The 14195-nt window shown below is 49.6% G+C and overlaps 1 protein-coding gene across 1 annotated transcript; it reads right to left on the bottom strand.

The window, feature by feature from the left end:
- Positions 1-13406: 13406 nt before the first annotated feature.
- LOC138568861 (uncharacterized) lies at positions 13407-13973 on the bottom strand. Its single transcript, XM_069646640.1, has one exon. It carries the CDS (start codon positions 13971-13973, stop codon positions 13407-13409), a length of 567 nt encoding a protein of 188 aa, XP_069502741.1.
- Between the last annotated feature and the right edge of the window lie 222 nt (positions 13974-14195).

Genomic DNA, 14195 nt, shown 5'->3' on the forward strand with positions numbered 1-14195 from the left:
TGGTGATCTATAGAGTACCTTCACACAGTCGGGCCAACTTTGGTCTGGAGCTCCGACAGCTGGTGGCTGAGTTAGCATTAAAGAACTCGAATCTGGTTCTACTGGGGGATTTTAATCTCCACCTAAACGATCCTTCTGATGTTTATGCAAAAAAAGGTGATTGCCGGTCTAGCCGGCCTTTCTTTTACTTTGTGTAACCATCTGCCTAGCCACCGCACTGGGAATACCCATGACCTCATTTTTGCAGAAGCTAATTTCATCGCTGCCTTTACCCCCCTCCCCGTACTTTGGTCTGATCACTTTCGGGTGACCTTTTGGGCTACCACACCTTATCACCCATCAAGGACCTCTCATTATCGGCAGACCAAGTGGTTCTGGAGCAGGGCTGATCACTTTGTGGTGGAGAATCAACTGATTAAGATTAATAGTCAGTTAGTGGCTAGTGGGCGAGACCCATGTACTTCTCTTCTAAACATCTTGACCAAGGTAGCAGATCTGGTAGCTCTGGTGGAAGCCCGGTTTGGACGCTCAAAACCTTGTGCACCATGGTTTACCCCTAGTCTTCGGTCCCAAAAACAATGATGCTGTTGCTTAGAGAGGAAATGGCAGCTTAAATACTGCCAATAATCATGTGATAACTATGAACACGCAGTACTCTGCTACCATGACTGAGGGTTTTCGGCAGGCTATTAGGGAACAAAATGTACACAAGCATAAAGCGGCGCAACTGCCTAGCCACCCTAAGGAATGTAGATCATCTGCACATGTGGTTGTCTTTTCGACTAGGGCCGATTGATGGTGCAATTATGGCAATGGCCATTAAATCAGCGCCGCCCGCTGACGCAATAGCCTTGCATATTACCCCCAAAGGTTATTACTCTGTTCTCAGTAGCCATACAGCACCCCTTCTCCTCAGGTGAGATTCCCGCTCAGTTGAAGCATGCTTTGGTCTCCCTGCTTTTAAAAAAACTTAATCTCAACCCTAGTTTGGCTGAAAACGATCTCCCTATATCCCTGCTACCGGTTGTGATGAAGTTGATGGATTCTGTGATTACGCCTTCTTTTTCTCGATTCCTGGGAGTCTGCACCCGTTCCAGTTGGGCTTTTGCCTCTCGGGCACAGACTCTGTCATGGTCTCTCTCCTGGAGGATTTTGCTCTTCTCCAGGATCATGGAGAGGTTGGGGTGTCGATTCTTCTCGATCTCTCTGCAGTTTTTGACACTGTAGATCATGGGATTCTGATGGCCCGCCTGGAGCAGGCTGGGGTCAAGGGCACATTACTGGCATGGTTTAATTCCTTTTTGGCAGAGCGCACGCAAACGGTCTGACGTCAAACCTACCTTTCCCCTCCGCAAACTCTCCCTTATGGGGTTCCTCAGGGGTCGGCTTTGTCCCCTCTTTTGATTAATCTCTATCTGCGGCCTTTGGCGGATCTTATTGCAAAGATTGGAGTCCTTTACTACACCTATGCCGATGACACACAACCAATTGGTGTTTTGGCTGGACCTCCCATCAACTGATCCCCTGCTAAGCTTAGAAACTACCTCTCTGCTAATGGCAAGTGGATGGCCACCAACGGGCTCAAATTAAATGGGGAAAAACATAAGCGCTGATAGTTGTCTCTAAGAACCATACCGGTCTTTGGAGGTCTCAGTTGTGGCCAGACTCCCTGGGCCCTTGTCCAGTGCCCAATACGTCGGTAAAAAGTCTTGGTGTGAGGCTTCTGTCTAATGGTTCTAGAGAAGCCCAGGTTACAGCGGCTTTCAGTACCGGTTTCGGCAAACTGAAGGTCTTGAAAATGCTTCTGTCTCTACTCCCACCCACTAGCCGCACACAGATAGTCACCTCAGCAAAAAAGGGGTTGCTTGCCTACTGTAATGGAATCTATCTAGGGAAGCCTGAGCGCCAGATACAGTGGATACAAGTACTTCAGAATGTGGCAGCAAGTCTGGCCATCAATACACCCAGGCTGACTCCTTCTGCAGGTCTATTGCAACAACTTCATTGGCTGCAGGTTGCTGCCAGAGTCGACTTTAAGACTCTCTGTGTCACTCCTCAGGCTCTTCATGAGGGGGGGGGGCGAGCTACCTGAAAAACAAGATTGAGAGGTATTATCATACCAGGCGTCTTCATTCGTCTACTCTGAGTCTTCTCAGAGCGCCTATGTATCAGCGTGCACAAGCAGGTTGTCATTCCTGCCTTCTCGGTACTTGCACCAACTTTCGTTGTGATTAACAGAGGAATACCTTCCCTTCAGGAAGGCACTTAAAATGTATATTTTCTAATCCTGTTTCTGTTTGACAGGACTCCTCTGGGTTCCCTAGTGTCCATATGGAGCCTTAGCGCCTAGATGCCCGTGGTCCTTAGTTGCGCTCTATACATTTCGTTTACATTACATTACTCCGGATCTTGGCTGGCATAGGTCGTGTCTCCTTTCCAAGATGCTGGGCACCCCATCCGCGACTTCCACGCTGATGATTCTTCCTCCAAGATGCCATTCGCGACTCCTGCACCAGTGTTTCCGGTTCCCGCTTGCCACTGGCGGCACCACTACCATCTATTTAGACTCCAGAGCCACCGATGCACCTCATTGTGTAAGTTCCCATTACACTTCCTTTGTGCTGCTACTCTTTGAACCTTCCCTATTCCGTTTTCCTTCCTTCTTGACTTCTGTTCCTTCCCTTAATTTGTCTTCCTGCCTCCCGGCTTTGCCTTGGTACTTGTTCTGCTCTGGGGTACTTCTCCCTTCTCAACCTCTCCCATTTCCTGGAACTTCAGTGCTTCTAACCTTCAGTTCTGCTATCTAGTTCTTGCCTGGATTCGACCTGGATGACTACTGCTGGATTATTCAGCCATCAGCGAAGCAGTGGGTTTTCCCCTCTTCTTAAGGGGTGGGTGTTTCCCACCAGAACTTGGTTTTCCATTTTAGAGATTCAACTCAATAACTTATTAGGCACCTACAGGATGGCTTCCTCTGAGGGCAGACCATGATTTGCCAAACAAAGTACCTAGGAACAGCGGTAACACCGGCCCTTGGCAGAATAGGGCACCTTAAGGCTCAGACTCAGCCCACCCACAGTATGGCTCAATAAAACCTCTTGGGAGGGGCACAGCCTCTCAAGGCTGAAGTTCAGGCCTTGAAGCAGGAGAATGTGATCCTGAAAATGATGATCACTGTCCGAGAGGCCATGGTTTTCGAATCCCCACTCAGCGAATTATCCTGTGGGAAGTATTCTGATGATACAAAGAAGTTAAGCAATTTTTTAGCACTTCTCTTATTCAATTTACTTTCAAGCCTCTGGTATTTGCTACTGATTGTTCTAAAGTAGGCTACATCATTGGGCAACTGACAGGTACAACGCTCGTAACGGCGGCTAGCCCATTATTAGACCAATATGATGCCTTTCGGTCTGCTTTGTGTTCCATGTTTGGGAGACCTGAATTAACCTACTCCACCCAAGAAAGGTTGCTAGACTGCCCAATTTATGGAGTTTGAAGTTTAGTTTAGTTTATTTGTAAAGCGCACCAGGCCTGTGGGCAACCGGGCGCATAATCTTAGGTAAAGGTAACAACAAGAGTATGTCACTCGATTTAAACAACTCGTTGAAGAAACCAATTGGCCTGAGGATGCCGGTTTCGCCCTCTTTCAGAGGAGTTTGTGAGAAAAAATGAATGACAAGTTGGTGTGGGTTCCTCGACCTGCATCCTTTCAAGATCCAAACACTATGGTCCTTCGAATGGATTATGCCTTTTGGAAAGACGCGTGCAAATGGAGCAGAGGGAATTTCACGCCCTAATTTTCTGCTTCGTAACCATATCCTTCAGACGTTACAGAAGAAATCGTAGGTGTACTGTGGCTCTGCGCATGTACTGTGGTGCTCATGAACTAGTTAAAAAATGTCTTCTCGTCCAGAAGAGACGTTCGGAACATTCTCTCTCCCTGTCATAATGGGAGCTATGGCTGTGTGGCAGGAGAACAGTTCCCAGAGACACGGAGATGGCTCAAATCCTGTTGTAAGAACGCCTTTGTTGTCTCTTCATGTAATTACAGGGGAAATGTGTTCGGATGCACACACTGTTCGCTCTATTCCCACCTTAGTCGACTCAGGCGCTACTGGGAATTTAATCAATGACAGATGGGCACAGGATCTATATATTCCTTGATGTAAGAAGGAGACGATAGTACCCATTGAAGGAGTGGATGAGAGTCCTTGGTTTTGGGACCTATCACTGCTAATACCTATCCTTTGGTTATGGGAATCTCACGACATTGGGAAAACATCGTGTTCAATCTGATATGAACTGCCCATTTTCCTGTGATATTGGGGTGGTCATGGCTCAGGACTCATAACCAGTATATTAACTGGACAGCAAATAACTTTTTTTTGGGATCAGAACTTTGCATTTCACATTGCTTGTTAACCCAGATCAAGCGGAACAAGCATCCATGGTGCCTCAGCCCGATGAAACACCAACTTCCAGTTCCAATCTGAACTCTTCTGAAAATACTTTTTCACCCAGTCCTTTCGGAATTCTTATGTACCAATTAAATACCAGGACTAACTACTCTGATGTTTTTTTAGCACAGTCTCGAAAAAAGTTCTGCCTCCTCACAGGGCATATGATTGCGCCATATAACTCCAGCCTGAAACCAAGATGCACTTTGGAGTGATGTTCACGTCTTTACTTCACTATCTTCAAGTCAATGTTAAGAATGGTCTTATTACAGAGTCCAAGTCCCCTGCTGGGGCGTCTTTGTTTTATTTTTGCATATAAAAGATATCTTTGAGCTCTGAACCTGCCTAGATTACTTTGGACTTAAAGTATCCACTACCAATATATCCTGGAAGATTTGCCTGAACCTCGAATCTTCACTAAACTAGAACAAGAGGCACGTACCCTCTTTTCTGGAGTGGGGAGGGTGATGAGTGGAAGACTGCCTTCCAAACCTCATTTGGTCACTGTAAGAACTGTGTAATGCCCTTCGGGCTAGTCAATGGACCCGCTGTTTTTCAGAAGTATATGGATCATGTTTTGGTGACCTCATGTTTCATAGCGTGATTGTATATCAGGACGGTATTCTTGTGTTTTCTTCATCTGATTTGGAGCATACAATTGAGCGCGAGGTGCTGCAGAGATTATGGGAGTTTCGGAATTATCTGTGTCGCCTTTTGCAAATTGAAAGGGCTTTTGGATATCACCCTCATACCAATGGATAGAAAGAGCACTTGAACCAATCCTTCGAACAATGCTTGATGTTTTTTCATCTGCTTCTCAGGACAACTGGGTATAGATGTTAACCTTTGCAGATTGCTGTTACAACAACTCGATTCATTGCACAATAAAGATGAGCCCATTGCACTGTAAATATGGATATTATCCCAAGAGCTTTCCTGTTGCCAAGCTCTGCAATGTGCCTATTCCGTCCCTAGAGCAGCATCTCCTCACTATTCAGAAAGCAACAAATTTGGCAGCATGAAACATCAAAGAAACACAGAAGCAGTATAAGACTGAAGCAGATTGTCATTGCATTGAATCGCCATCCTTCCCAGTGGGAGATAAAGTCTGGTTATTGGCCAAGCACTTACCTTTGCATTTGGTCCCCGTGAAATTGATCCGTGTGCATCTTTGACTGTTTTTGATTGTACAGCGCATCAATCCAGCTGCCTTCCATCTACGCCTGCCGGATGCATGGAACTATAAATCCAGTGTTCCATGTATCACTTTTTAAACCACTGGGTCCCAACACTGCCTCTACCTTCTAGGGGCTCTTATGGAATTTGAACTCCAGAGTATATGTGACTCACGAATTCGTAGGTGACGTCTCCAGTTTCTGATTGATTGGATGGGATACAATCCCTGTGAGAGGACCTGGAAATCTGCCATACATTTTCTTAATTCTGTCTGGTGCGTAAATTCTACCGGCGTCACACTGGAAAACCCAGAGTACCTGGGCTTGGATGGGGGTATACTGTTATGGATCGGGTCTCCTTTTGGAGATGCTGGGCCCTACATCTTGGACTTCTATGCCAACGATTCCTACTCCAAAATGATGGCCATAACCTCTGCACCAGCGTTTCTGTGTTGGCACAGGTGGCGCTACTACCATCTGGTTAGAACCGGAGCCACCGATGCACTTCCTCCCGTAAATTCCCGTTACTCTTCTTTTGTGCTGCTACCCTTTGGACCTTGCCTATTCTGCTTTCTTCCTTTCTTGGCTTCTGTTCCTTCCCTTAACGTTTCTTCCTGCTACCCAGTTTTGTCCAGGTACTTCTTCTGCTCTGTGGTGCTACTTCTTGCTCAACCTCTCATATTGCCTTGAGCTTCAGTGCTTCTAACCTTGAGTACTGCCATCTAGTTCTCGCCTGGATCCCACCGGAAAGACTGCTTCTGGATTGTTCAGCCATCTTGACCAGCAAAGCAGTGGATTATTTTCCTCTAGAACTTGGATCTCCATTTTAGGGATTCACCTCAATAGTTGGTTAGGCAGCTAAAGTGTGGCTTCCTCAAAAGGCTGACCGTTCTTAGCCAAAAACCAGCACCAAGGAACACTGATAAGCCCAGTCTTTGACACTGGCCCCCTATACTCCTCTCCCACATTAAAATGATTCCAAGTCCAGGCCCCTGTGGTGTTCTCAGGCCCCTTTGCTCATCTCCCACATGATAATGGCTCCAGATTCTAGAGGCTAAGTTCTCCACCACATTAAAATGAACCCATATCGTGGCAACTATAATCCGCTCTCACATTAAGATGAGTCCGGATCCTGGCCCCTATGCACCTCTCCCATATTAAAATGACTCCACATTCTGGCAACTGCCCTCCACTCGACCATTAAAATGACACCAAATCCTAGCCCCTATGCTGTTCCCCCACATTAAAATGACTCATGCCGACCCCTTTGCTCCTCTCCCACATTAACATGACTCCAGATAGGCACCCCTATGTTCATCTTCTAAAATAAAATGACTCCATATCTTGGGAAATGGGCTTCTCTCCCACAATAAGATGACTCCTGATCCTGCCAACTGTGCAACTCTCTTCCATTCAAAAATACTCCAGATCCTAGCCACTATGCTCCTCTTCCACATTAAAAATGCTCCAGATCCTAGCCCTTATACCCCCTTCCACATTACACTGACGACTCCAAGTCCTGGTCACCATACTAATCTCTCACATTAATATGACTCCAAGTCCATGCAGCTCCTATGCTGCTTTCAGGCCATTGTGCTCCCCTCTCATCTTAAAATGACTCTAGGTCCTAGTGCCTATGCTCCTCTGCCATAGTAAATGACTCCAGGTGCTGGTACAGAGGCTCCTCTGCCCTAGTAAATGACTCCAGGTCCTGGCGCCTATGCTCCTCTCCCATAGTAAATGACTCCAGGTCCTGGTGCCTATGATCCTCTCCCATAGTAAATGACTCCAGGTGTTGGCGCCTATGCTCCTCTCCCATAGTAAATGACTCCAGGTCCTGGCGCCTATGCTCCTCTCCCATAGTAAATGACTCCAGGTGCTGGTACAGAGGCTCCTCTGCCCTAGTAAATGACTCCAGGTCCTGGCGCCTATGCTCCTCTCCCATAGTAAATGACTCCAGGTGCTGGTACAGAGGCTCCTCTGCCCTAGTAAATGACTCCAGGTCCTGGTGCCTATGCTCCTCTCCCATAGTAAATGACTCCAGGTCCTGGTGCCTATGATCCTCTCCCATAGTAAATGACTCCAGGTGCTGGCGCCTATGCTCCTCTCCCATAGTAAATGACTCCAGGTCCTGGCGCCTATGCTCCTCTCCCATAGTAAATGACTCCAGGTGCTGGCACCTATGCTCCTCTCCCATAGTAAATGACTCCAGATCCTGGTGCCGATGCTCCTCTCCCATAGTAAATATGACTCCAGGTTCTGGCGCCTATGCTCCTCTCCCATAGTAAATGACTCCAGGTGCTGGCGCCTATGCTCCTCTCCCATAGTAAATGACTCCAGGTGCTGGCGCCTATGCTCCTCTCCCATAGTAAATGACTCCAGGTCCTGGCGCCTATGCTCCTCTCCCATAGTAAATGACACCAGGTCCTGGCGCCTATGATCCTCTCCCATAGTAAATGACTCCAGGTCTTGGCGCCTATGCTCATCTGCCATAGTAAATGACTCCAGGTCCTGGCGCCTATGCTCCTCTCCCATAGTAAATGACTCCAGGTCCTGGCGCCTATGCTCCTCTCCCATAGTAAATGACTCCAGGTGCTGGTGCCAATGTTCCTCTCCCATAGTAAATGACTCCAGGTGCTGGCGACTATGCTCCTCTCCCATAGTAAATGACTCCAGGTCCTGGCGCCTATGTTCCTCTCCCATAGTAAATAACTCCAGGTCCTGGCGCCTATGCTCCTCTCCCGTTCCTCTACCATAGTAAATGACTCCAGGTACTGGCACCTATGCTCCTCTCCCATAGTAAATGACACCAGGTCCTGGTGCCTATCATCCTCTCCCATAGTAAATGACTCCAGGTGCTGGCGCCTATGCTCCTCTCCCATAGTAAATGACTCCAGGTCCTGGCGTCTATGCTCCTCTCCCATAGTAAATGACTCCAGGTGCTGGCGCCTATGCTCCTCTCCCATAGTAAATGACTCCAGATCCTGGTGCCGATGCTCCTCTCCCATAGTAAATATGACTCCAGGTTCTGGCGCCTATGCTCCTCTCCCATAGTAAATGACTCCAGGTCCTGGCGCCTATGCTCCTCTCCCATAGTAAATGACTCCAGGTGCTGGCGCCTATGCTCCTCTCCCATAGTAAATGACTCCAGGTCCTGGCGCCTATGCTCCTCTCCCATAGTAAATGACACCAGGTCCTGGCGCCTATGATCCTCTCCCATAGTAAATGACTCCAGGTCTTGGCGCCTATGCTCATCTGCCATAGTAAATGACTCCAGGTCCTGGCGCCTATGCTCCTCTCCCATAGTAAATGACTACAGGTCCTGGCGCCTATGCTCCTCTCCCATAGTAAATGACTCCAGGTGCTGGCGCCTATGTTCCTCTCCCATAGTAAATGACTCCAGGTGCTGGCGACTAAGCTCCTCTCCCATAGTAAATGACTCCAGGTCCTGGCGCCTATGTTCCTCTCCCATAGTAAATAACTCCAGGTCCTGGCGCCTATGCTCCTCTCCCGTTCCTCTCCCATAGTAAATGACTCCAGGTACTGAAACCTATGCTCCTCTCCCATAGTAAATGACACCAGGTCCTGGCGCCTATGCTCCTCTCCCATAGTAAATGACACCAGGTCCTGGTGCCTATGATCCTCTCCCATAGTAAATGACTCCAGGTGCTGGCGCCTATGCTCCTCTCCCATAGTAAATGACTCCAGGTCCTGGCGCCTATGCTCCTCTCCCATAGTAAATGACTCCAGGTCCTGGCGCCTATGCTCCTCTCCCATAGTAAATGACTCCAGGTGCTGGTACAGAGGCTCCTCTGCCATAGTAAATGACACCAGGTCCTGGCGCCTATTCTCCTCTCCCATAGTAAATGACACCAGGTCCTGGCGCCTATGTTCCTCTCCCATAGTAAATGACATCAGGTCTTGGCGCCTATCCTCCTCTCCCATAGTAAATGACTCCAGGTCCTGGAGCCTATGCTCCTCTCCCATAGTAAATGACACCAGGTCCTGGTGCCTATGATCCTCTCCCATAGTAAATGACACCAGGTCCTGGCGCCTATGATCCTCTCCCATAGTAAATGACTCCAGGTGCTGGCGCCTATGCTCCTCTCCCATAGTAAATGACTCCAGGTGCTGGCGCCTATGCTCCTCTCCCATAGTAAATGACTCCAGGTCCTGGCGCCTATGCTCCTCTCCGATAGTAAATGACTCCAGGTGCTGGAGCCTATGCTCCTCTCCCATAGTAAATGACTCCAGGTCCTGGATCCTATGCTCCTCTGCCATAGTAAATGACTCCAGGTGCTGGCGCCTATGCTCCTCTCCCATAGTAAATGACTCCAGGTCGTGGCACCTATGCTTCTCTCCCAGAGTAAATGACTCCAGGTCCTGGCGCCTATGCTCCTCTCCCATAGTAAATGACTCCAGGTCCTGGTGCCTATTCTCCTCTCCCATAGTAAATGACTCCAGGTGCTGCTACAGAGGCTCCTCTGCCCTAGTAAATGACTCCAGGTCCTGGTGCCTATGCTCCTCTCCCATAGTAAATGACTCCAGGTCCTGGTGCCTATGATCCTCTCCCATAGTAAATGACTCCAGGTGTTGGTGCCTATGCTCCTCTCCCATAGTAAATGACTCCAGGTCCTGGCGCCTATGCTCCTCTCCCATAGTAAATGACTCCAGGTGCTGGTACAGAGGCTCCTCTGCCCTAGTAAATGACTCCAGGTCCTGGTGCCTATGCTCCTCTCCCATAGTAAATGACTCCAGGTCCTGGTGCCTATGATCCTCTCCCATAGTAAATGACTCCAGGTGCTGGCGCCTATGCTCCTCTCCCATAGTAAATGACTCCAGGTCCTGGCGCCTATGCTCCTCTCCCATAGTAAATGACTCCAGGTGCTGGCGCCTATGCTCCTCTCCCATAGTAAATGACTCCAGATCCTGGTGCCGATGCTCCTCTCCCATAGTAAATATGACTCCAGGTTCTGGCGCCTATGCTCCTCTCCCATAGTAAATGACTCCAGGTGCTGGCGCCTATGCTCCTCTCCCATAGTAAATGACTCCAGGTGCTGGCGCCTATGCTCCTCTCCCATAGTAAATGACTCCAGGTCCTGGCGCCTATGCTCCTCTCCCATAGTAAATGACACCAGGTCCTGGCGCCTATGATCCTCTCCCATAGTAAATGACTCCAGGTCTTGGCGCCTATGCTCATCTGCCATAGTAAATGACTCCAGGTCCTGGCGCCTATGCTCCTCTCCCATAGTAAATGACTCCAGGTCCTGGCGCCTATGCTCCTCTCCCATAGTAAATGACTCCAGGTGCTGGTGCCAATGTTCCTCTCCCATAGTAAATGACTCCAGGTGTTGGCGCCTATGCTCCTCTCCCATAGTAAATGACTCCATGTCCTGGCGCCTATGCTCCTCTCCCATAGTAAATGACTCCAGGTGCTGGTACAGAGGCTCCTCTGCCCTAGTAAATGACTCCAGGTCCTGGCGCCTATGCTCCTCTCCCATAGTAAATGACTCCAGGTGCTGGTACAGAGGCTCCTCTGCCCTAGTAAATGACTCCAGGTCCTGGTGCCTATGCTCCTCTCCCATAGTAAATGACTCCAGGTCCTGGTGCCTATGATCCTCTCCCATAGTAAATGACTCCAGGTGCTGGCGCCTATGCTCCTCTCCCATAGTAAATGACTCCAGGTCCTGGCGCCTATGCTCCTCTCCCATAGTAAATGACTCCAGGTGCTGGCGCCTATGCTCCTCTCCCATAGTAAATGACTCCAGATCCTGGTGCCGATGCTCCTCTCCCATAGTAAATATGACTCCAGGTTCTGGCGCCTATGCTCCTCTCCCATAGTAAATGACTCCAGGTGCTGGCGCCTATGCTCCTCTCCCATAGTAAATGACTCCAGGTGCTGGCGCCTATGCTCCTCTCCCATAGTAAATGACTCCAGGTCCTGGCGCCTATGCTCCTCTCCCATAGTAAATGACACCAGGTCCTGGCGCCTATGATCCTCTCCCATAGTAAATGACTCCAGGTCTTGGCGCCTATGCTCATCTGCCATAGTAAATGACTCCAGGTCCTGGCGCCTATGCTCCTCTCCCATAGTAAATGACTCCAGGTCCTGGCGCCTATGCTCCTCTCCCATAGTAAATGACTCCAGGTGCTGGTGCCAATGTTCCTCTCCCATAGTAAATGACTCCAGGTGCTGGCGACTATGCTCCTCTCCCATAGTAAATGACTCCAGGTCCTGGCGCCTATGTTCCTCTCCCATAGTAAATAACTCCAGGTCCTGGCGCCTATGCTCCTCTCCCGTTCCTCTACCATAGTAAATGACTCCAGGTACTGGCACCTATGCTCCTCTCCCATAGTAAATGACACCAGGTCCTGGTGCCTATCATCCTCTCCCATAGTAAATGACTCCAGGTGCTGGCGCCTATGCTCCTCTCCCATAGTAAATGACTCCAGGTCCTGGCGTCTATGCTCCTCTCCCATAGTAAATGACTCCAGGTGCTGGCGCCTATGCTCCTCTCCCATAGTAAATGACTCCAGATCCTGGTGCCGATGCTCCTCTCCCATAGTAAATATGACTCCAGGTTCTGGCGCCTATGCTCCTCTCCCATAGTAAATGACTCCAGGTCCTGGCGCCTATGCTCCTCTCCCATAGTAAATGACTCCAGGTGCTGGCGCCTATGTTCCTCTCCCATAGTAAATGACTCCAGGTGCTGGCGACTAAGCTCCTCTCCCATAGTAAATGACTCCAGGTCCTGGCGCCTATGTTCCTCTCCCATAGTAAATAACTCCAGGTCCTGGCGCCTATGCTCCTCTCCCGTTCCTCTCCCATAGTAAATGACTCCAGGTACTGAAACCTATGCTCCTCTCCCATAGTAAATGACACCAGGTCCTGGTGCCTATGCTCCTCTCCCATAGTAAATGACACCAGGTCCTGGTGCCTATGATCCTCTCCCATAGTAAATGACTCCAGGTGCTGGCGCCTATGCTCCTCTCCCATAGTAAATGACTCCAGGTCCTGGCGCCTATGCTCCTCTCCCATAGTAAATGACTCCAGGTCCTGGCGCCTATGCTCCTCTCCCATAGTAAATGACTCCAGGTGCTGGTACAGAGGCTCCTCTGCCCTAGTAAATGACACCAGGTCCTGGCGCCTATTCTCCTCTCCCATAGTAAATGACACCAGGTCCTGGCGCCTATGTTCCTCTCCCATAGTAAATGACATCAGGTCTTGGCGCCTATCCTCCTCTCCCATAGTAAATGACTCCAGGTCCTGGAGCCTATGCTCCTCTCCCATAGTAAATGACACCAGGTCCTGGTGCCTATGATCCTCTCCCATAGTAAATGACACCAGGTCCTGGCGCCTATGATCCTCTCCCATAGTAAATGACTCCAGGTGCTGGCGCCTATGCTCCTCTCCCATAGTAAATGACTCCAGGTGCTGGCGCCTATGCTCCTCTCCCATAGTAAATGACTCCAGGTCCTGGCGCCTATGCTCCTCTCCGATAGTAAATGACTCCAGGTGCTGGAGCCTATGCTCCTCTCCCATAGTAAATGACTCCAGGTCCTGGATCCTATGCTCCTCTGCCATAGTAAATGACTCCAGGTGCTGGCGCCTATGCTCCTCTCCCATAGTAAATGACTCCAGGTCGTGGCACCTATGCTTCTCTCCCAGAGTAAATGACTCCAGGTCCTGGCGCCTATGCTCCTCTCCCATAGTAAATGACTCCAGGTCCTGGTGCCTATTCTCCTCTCCCATAGTAAATGACTCCAGGTGCTGCTACAGAGGCTCCTCTGCCCTAGTAAATGACTCCAGGTCCTGGTGCCTATGCTCCTCTCCCATAGTAAATGACTCCAGGTCCTGGTGCCTATGATCCTCTCCCATAGTAAATGACTCCAGGTGTTGGCGCCTATGCTCCTCTCCCATAGTAAATGACTCCAGGTCCTGGCGCCTATGCTCCTCTCCCATAGTAAATGACTCCAGGTGCTGGTACAGAGGCTCCTCTGCCCTAGTAAATGACTCCAGGTCCTGGCGCCTATGCTCCTCTCCCATAGTAAATGACTCCAGGTGCTGGCACAGAGGCTCCTCTGCCCTAGTAAATGACTCCAGGTCCTGGTGCCTATGCTCCTCTCCCATAGTAAATGACTCCAGGTCCTGGTGCCTATGATCCTCTCCCATAGTAAATGACTCCAGGTGCTGGCGCCTATGCTCCTCTCCCATAGTAAATGACTCCAGGTCCTGGCGCCTATGCTCCTCTCCCATAGTAAATGACTCCAGGTGCTGGCGCCTATGCTCCTCTCCCATAGTAAATGACTCCAGATCCTGGTGCCGATGCTCCTCTCCCATAGTAAATATGACTCCAGGTTCTGGCGCCTATGCTCCTCTCCCATAGTAAATGACTCCAGGTGCTGGCGCCTATGCTCCTCTCCCATAGTAAATGACTCCAGGTGCTGGCGCCTATGCTCCTCTCCCATAGTAAATGACTCCAGGTCCTGGCGCCTATGCTCCTCTCCCATAGTAAATGACACCAGGTCCTGGCGCCTATGATCCTCTCCCATAGTAAATGAC

Source organism: Ambystoma mexicanum, chromosome 2q (assembly GCF_040938575.1).
Source record: "Ambystoma mexicanum isolate Mex_15411 chromosome 2q, UKY_AmexF1_1, whole genome shotgun sequence".
Classification (NCBI taxonomy): Eukaryota; Metazoa; Chordata; class Amphibia; order Caudata; family Ambystomatidae; genus Ambystoma; species Ambystoma mexicanum.